Source organism: Sinocyclocheilus anshuiensis, unplaced genomic scaffold, assembly GCF_001515605.1.
Source record: "Sinocyclocheilus anshuiensis isolate Anshui unplaced genomic scaffold, SAMN03320099.WGS_v1.1 scaffold117, whole genome shotgun sequence".
NCBI classification, from domain to species: Eukaryota; Metazoa; Chordata; class Actinopteri; order Cypriniformes; family Cyprinidae; genus Sinocyclocheilus; species Sinocyclocheilus anshuiensis.
Window position 1 is genome coordinate 3,214,682 of NW_015536624.1, and position 7,217 is coordinate 3,221,898.

At 33.2% G+C, this 7,217-nt stretch overlaps 1 protein-coding gene across 1 annotated transcript in view; it reads right to left on the reverse strand.

Annotated features, from left to right (window-relative positions):
* Nucleotides 1–7,217, reverse strand: part of LOC107705001 (DNA topoisomerase 3-beta-1-like) — a 16,025-nt gene that overhangs the window by 4,965 nt on the left and 3,843 nt on the right. The window contains exons 4-12 of the mRNA XM_016508120.1: nt 6,275–6,381; nt 5,967–6,041; nt 5,648–5,844; nt 3,394–3,550; nt 3,147–3,260; nt 2,969–3,059; nt 2,227–2,391; nt 636–782; nt 345–518 (exon numbers count right to left, since the gene is read on the reverse strand). Coding sequence (XP_016363606.1) covers nt 345–518; nt 636–782; nt 2,227–2,391; nt 2,969–3,059; nt 3,147–3,260; nt 3,394–3,550; nt 5,648–5,844; nt 5,967–6,041; nt 6,275–6,381 — 1,227 coding nt within the window. The remainder of the gene's footprint in view (nt 1–344; nt 519–635; nt 783–2,226; nt 2,392–2,968; nt 3,060–3,146; nt 3,261–3,393; nt 3,551–5,647; nt 5,845–5,966; nt 6,042–6,274; nt 6,382–7,217) is intronic.

Below are 7,217 nucleotides of genomic sequence, written 5' to 3' on the forward strand. Positions count from 1 at the left end.
GACATGAGGGTGAGTAATTAATGACAGAATTTTCATTTTTGGGTGAACTAACCCTTTAAAATATCCCTTATATATAATAGCATATAATGAATAATGACATATGAAACACTTTTCATAAATCATTGTGCTGTGAAATCTGCATGCGTTTGAGACTTGTAATTAATTTTGCAGTATTTTAGACACACTGCATCCAAAAAGTTACAACAATGGTGAACAAACACTGTGACCAAACACTAACATTGGAAGTGCACATCAGGGATAAATTGTATAAAATGACCTGTTTAAATTTACTCTTTTCTGTGAACTGCTGTGAAGGTTGTCAGCACCAATAAAACCGATCGTACCGATGCCGTGTTTCTCCATGAGTGTGATGAGCTCGGCCTCAGTCAGGTAGTCTGGTGGATTGGTCTGTTTCTCCAGTAGTTTGATCTCATCCACTGTAAATGTGTCTCCTCTCTCACACACCGGCAAGGCCTCTTCCTGTGCAATACCCTGCCAGGGCATCACCTCAGTGTAGCCTGTTTGCAAGAAATATTAATAAGCATCATCTCTCCACTAGAATATAATTTAAAAATGGCTAAAGTAAAAAAAAAAAAAAAAAACATTAATAAAGCTCATCTGAAGAATTCACGTACCAGCAGAGATGAGCGTCTTCCCGCTGCATGTGAAGCTCTCTGTGCCGATGCTGAAGGAAATTGTGGTCTGCAGGTATTTGCAGTCGGGGCTGACCGTTGCGATGAAGTGCCGTGTGATGTAATCATACAGACGCCAACCATCGCTGCCTGCAGAGACAAAAAGATATTTGCCATTTTATAGCTCTGTTGTCTTAGATCTGACTTCAGATCAGTTAAGATTAGATTCTAGAGTTAGGATGTTCCTGCAATATGGCCTCTGAACTCAATTTCGTTGACTGTACCGTTCAAAATTTGTTTTGATGTCTTTTGTACTCACCAAGGCTGCATATATATAGTAAGAACGGTAATATTATTATTACGATTTTTAAAAAAAGTTTTATATTTGAATATATTTTAAAATGTAATTTATTCCTGTGATGCAAAGCTGAATCATTACTCCAGTCTTCAGTGTCATCCTTACGAAATCATTGTAATATGCTGATTTGCTGCTCAAGAAACATTTCTAATTATTACCAATGTTGAAAACAGTTGTGCTGCTCAATGTTTATTTTTGCTTAATAATGAATAGAAATTTCAAAACAATAGCATTTATGTGAAAGAGAAATCTTCTGTAGCATTACAAATATCACTTTTGATCAATTTAATGCATCCTTGCTGAATAAAAGTATTTATTTTATTCACCTTACTGAAGCCCCAAACTTTTGAATGGAAGTGTATTATATGCTACATGCTTCACTATTTAATTAAAAGGATGGTTCATCCAAAAAACTAAAATTCTGTCATTAATTACTCACCCTCATGTCCTTCCAAACCCGTAAGACCTCAGTTCATCTTCGGAACACAAATTAAGATATTTTTGATGCATTCCGATAGCTCTCTGACCCTCCCACAGACAGCAGTGTAATTACCACGATTAAGGTCCAGAAACGTAGCAAGGAGATCGTTAAAATAATCCATGTGACATCAGTGGTTCAACTGTAATATTACGAAGCTACGAGAATACTTTTTTGTGCGCAAAGAAAACAAAAATAACGACTTTATTCAACAATTCGTCTCCTCCACGTCACCCTATTGCGCCATTTTGGAGAGTACCACATACAAAAACAACGTATGTACGCGGATACGCTGTTTACGTTCAGATCAAAGCATAAACGTAAACAGCGTATCCGCGTACATACATTGCTTACGTTGTTTTCGTATGTTACTCTCCAAATTGGCGCTATAGGGTGACGTGGAGGAGACGAATTGTTGAATAAAGTCGTTAATTTTGTTTTCTTTACGCACAAAAAAGTATTCTCGTAGCTTCGTAAAATTACGGTTGAACCACTGATGTCACATGGATTATTTTAAAGGGGTCATATGATGCGATTTCAAGTTTTCCTTTCTCTTTGGAGTGTTACAAGCTGATTGTGCATAGATAAGATCCCTGAAGTTGCAAAGACTAAAGTCTCAAAACCAAAGAGATATTCTTTATCAAAGTTAAATTAATCGCGATTAATCGTTTGACAGCACTATAAAATATTAATCATTAAAGAGCATATTAATTCATTAATGAGCATCTTAAGTGATCACTTCGGGGGGAGGAAAGGGCTATTGCTTACCGTTTCACCCCAGAAGGAGCTGTTGGCCTGCTGTTTGAGGGTGCCCTTCAGGTCAAAGTTTTCAGGGTAATGTGTGGTCTCCGTGCGAGGGTAGCTGATATAACCCTGTGTGTAGAGACGCTCTGCTATCTGCATAGTATGCTGGGGAGCCATTCCTGAGAAATACACAGATAAAATCACATATACGCTGCAGTTTAAAAGTTTGAGGTCAGTAAGATTTTTTTTCCTCTGTCAGCATATTAGAATGATTTCTGAAGGATCATATGACACTGAAGACTGGAGTAATGATGCTGAAAATTCAGCTTTGCATCACAGAAATAAATTAAATTTTGCAATATATTACAACAGAAAACAGTTATTTTAAGTTGCAATAATATTTCACATTATTACAGTTTTACCATATTTTTAATTAAATAAATGCAGCCTTAGTAAGCAGAAGAGACTTCTTTTAAAAACATTTAAAAAATCTTACTAACCCCAAACTTGTGAGTTAACTATTTTCAGTCTGATTATTTTTATGTACATAATACTTTAATACTACAAAATTACAGGAAAGAAGTGATGTTATTAGAGTAAATTAAGTTCTAAACCGCTTAATCTAAGTTCAATGGCATGACTGGTCATTACATTTCACAAGTAATTGGTTTTATTGTCTCCCCTCTTTCTTTCTTTCCTCATTAAAACCCTATTTTTATGCTTTTGATTTGTGAATTCACAAGGAAAGCTGCCCACCCAAAGCAGAGCTGGCCACTCTTAACATCTCCACTGTATTCAATGCGATGGGTCTCTGCTTGGCTTTCTCTTTCTTAGACACTGAGTCAACCTGCAAGAAAAGACACATTGCAACTCATGCAGTTACACATCACTAAAATATGAAATTACACAATCATAATAAGATACAAATACATACTTTAGCCTCCTTAGCAGTCTTTGCCATGTTAACAAACATTTGACCAACATCTCGGTCAAAAACTCGCACGCGGTCCCAGTCCAAGGTGAGTGGACTGTCCTTGCCTTTAAAAACCTGTGTGCACAAAAAAAAAGGAAAATGCAGAAGTGAAGCAAGTATGCAATGCGAAATGATATAGCTGTTCTGTAAAAGAATTGGATTTTGAAAACTGGGTTTTGTATTTTGAGCAGAAAAGGCCAGAACTGACCTTTGCCTGTATAACCCAGTATGCTTCAGGTTTGAAGGACTGGATCTTGTCATGCCGTTCCACACAGAATCCCAGTGTGGGAGTCTGACAGGGACCAAACGAGATCAAGGAGGAGTCCAAATTCCCATATTTCCCCTGGAAGTATTTAGTCTGGAAACTAAATAATAATGATTATGTGTGATGAACAACTTACTATTATCTATAATAACAAATGTTTGACAAATGCACTACTGTTCAAAACGTTGTAGTCAGTAAAAAAATAAATTTTTCTGAAAGAAATTAAAACTTTTATTCAGTAAAGATGCATTATTTTAATAAAAAGTGACAGTGAATACATTTATAAAGCTACAAAATATTTATATTTCAAATGAATGCTGTTCTTTTGATCTTTGTATTCAACAAAGCAGCCTGAAAAAATGTATCACAGTTTCCACAAAAATATTAAGCAGCATAACTGTTTTGATGTTAAGAAGAAATGTATCTTGAGCACCAAATGATCATATTAAAATGATTTCTGAAAGATCATGTGACACTGAAGACTGCTGAAAATGTAGCTTTGCAATCACTGGAAAACAATTACATTTTACAATATATTAAAATAGAAAAGTTATTTTAAGTTATAATAATATTTTACAATATTACTGTTTTTATTATATTTTTAATCAAATAAATGCAACCTTGATAAGCATAAGAAACTTTTGTCAAAAATATTTAAGAAATCTTAAACAAAACCCACATTTTTCAACAGTAATGTATATTGCACAAAAAAAGATTGTATTATAATGGTATAAAAAATAAATAAATAAAGAACTCAAAGCAGGTCTGTTATACCCAGATGACCTCTTTCATACCGTGTGAAAGCACAGCCAATCCTGAGGTCCAGTTCCTGACGAGCATCTACAGACAGAGCCTCGTTCCTGTTGGGTTCTCCGAGTCGGTTCATGGCGTTACAGATATCCGTGTCTGTGATGGAGCTGAACTTTGCTCGATACACGGTACAATCATTACCGTAAGACTTATTCATCAGCGGCTGAATGGCATCCAACACCTGAGATGGTACAACACAAACAAATCAAGAAAACACACACTCAAAAAACTGGACTGAACACCTCAGGCCCAGATATATGAACAATCTTAGGTTGTATTTTCTTTCAGTAGATTCAGACTCACCTCAAAACAAATGTTCTCTCCTTCTTTATCACAATCCAACCACAGGACAACATAGTCACAACCTTTTGCTTCAACCTGTCAATAAACAGCAACTTTGTTATTTAAAGATTTATGGAAGGGTTTTTAAATATGTTAAGACTTAATTGTTAAAATATTGTTATTAAATTTACTATAGTATAATTACATTATAGAATAGAAATTATAAATTCTTTGACAGGCTTACATGTTGTCTTTAAATATTGTTTGTCTAAATGTTTAATTATTTTAAACAATAGATACAACATAATCAGTCAGGTAATGAAAGTCACCTGAAGGAATTTGACCATATTTAGTTTGGGGTTTGCTTCTTTCTTCTCAGTCAGAGCTTTACTGAACAACTCAGCTGGATCAACTTTATCCCAGTTGTTATACTTATGAACAACTTACTATTATCTATAATAACAAATGTTTGACAAATGCACTACTGTTCAAAACGTTGTAGTCAGTAAAAAAATAAATTTTTCTGAAAGAAATTAAAACTTTTATTCAGTAAAGATGCATTATTTTAATAAAAAGTGACAGTGAATACATTTATAAAGCTACAAAATATTTATATTTCAAATGAATGCTGTTCTTTTGATCTTTGTATTCAACAAAGCAGCCTGAAAAAATGTATCACAGTTTCCACAAAAATATTAAGCAGCATAACTGTTTTGATGTTAAGAAGAAATGTATCTTGAGCACCAAATGATCATATTAAAATGATTTCTGAAAGATCATGTGACACTGAAGACTGCTGAAAATGTAGCTTTGCAATCACTGGAAAACAATTACATTTTACAATATATTAAAATAGAAAAGTTATTTTAAGTTATAATAATATTTTACAATATTACTGTTTTTATTATATTTTTAATCAAATAAATGCAACCTTGATAAGCATAAGAAACTTTTGTCAAAAATATTTAAGAAATCTTAAACAAAACCCACATTTTTCAACAGTAATGTATATTGCACAAAAAAAGATTGTATTATAATGGTATAAAAAATAAATAAATAAAGAACTCAAAGCAGGTCTGTTATACCCAGATGACCTCTTTCATACCGTGTGAAAGCACAGCCAATCCTGAGGTCCAGTTCCTGACGAGCATCTACAGACAGAGCCTCGTTCCTGTTGGGTTCTCCGAGTCGGTTCATGGCGTTACAGATATCCGTGTCTGTGATGGAGCTGAACTTTGCTCGATACACGGTACAATCATTACCGTAAGACTTATTCATCAGCGGCTGAATGGCATCCAACACCTGAGATGGTACAACACAAACAAATCAAGAAAACACACACTCAAAAAACTGGACTGAACACCTCAGGCCCAGATATATGAACAATCTTAGGTTGTATTTTCTTTCAGTAGATTCAGACTCACCTCAAAACAAATGTTCTCTCCTTCTTTATCACAATCCAACCACAGGACAACATAGTCACAACCTTTTGCTTCAACCTGTCAATAAACAGCAACTTTGTTATTTAAAGATTTATGGAAGGGTTTTTAAATATGTTAAGACTTAATTGTTAAAATATTGTTATTAAATTTACTATAGTATAATTACATTATAGAATAGAAATTATAAATTCTTTGACAGGCTTACATGTTGTCTTTAAATATTGTTTGTCTAAATGTTTAATTATTTTAAACAATAGATACAACATAATCAGTCAGGTAATGAAAGTCACCTGAAGGAATTTGACCATATTTAGTTTGGGGTTTGCTTCTTTCTTCTCAGTCAGAGCTTTACTGAACAACTCAGCTGGATCAACTTTATCCCAGTTGTTATACTTTCCTGCAAAACATTAAGGATAGGGAATAATACAAGTCAAGTTTGCATTGTCTTGCGCATACCCTCCCAGTCTAACAGTATGATTTTTAATGTTTTCTAAAGAAGTCTCTTCTGCTCACCAAGCCTAGCATTTATTTGATCCAAAGTACAGCAAAAAAAAAATTGAAATATTTTTACTATTTAAAATAACTGTTTTCTATTTGAATATATTTCAATATGTAATTTATTCCTGCGATTTCAAAACTGAATTTTTAGCACCATTACTCCAGTCACATGGTCCTTCAGAAATCATTCTAATATTCTGATTTGCTGTTCAAACTAAATATATTACTATTATTATTATCATTATGTTGAACACAGCTGAGTAGAATTTGTCAGGTTTCTTTGATGAATAGAAAGATTAGAAAAACAGCATTTATCTGAAATATAAATTTTTGTAACATTATAAGTGTCTTTATCATCAATTTTGATCAATTTAAAGCATCCTTGCAAAAAAAGTATTAATTTCTATCATTTTTCCCTAAAATATATAATTATATATAATAATAAAAAAAATATACTGACTCCAAGCTTTTGAATGTTATAGTGTATAATGTTACAAAAGCTTTTTATTTCAGATAAATGCTGATCTTTAGATCTTTCTATTCATCAAAGTATCCTAAAATACTCAGGCACTCAACTTGATAATAATAATAATAATAAAACAGCAAATCAGCATATTAGAATGATTTCTGAAGGACCGTGTGAAACTGAAGACTGGAGTAATGATGCAGAAAATTTAGCTTTGATCACAGGAATAAATTACATTTTAAAATATATTCAAATAGAAAGCAGTTATT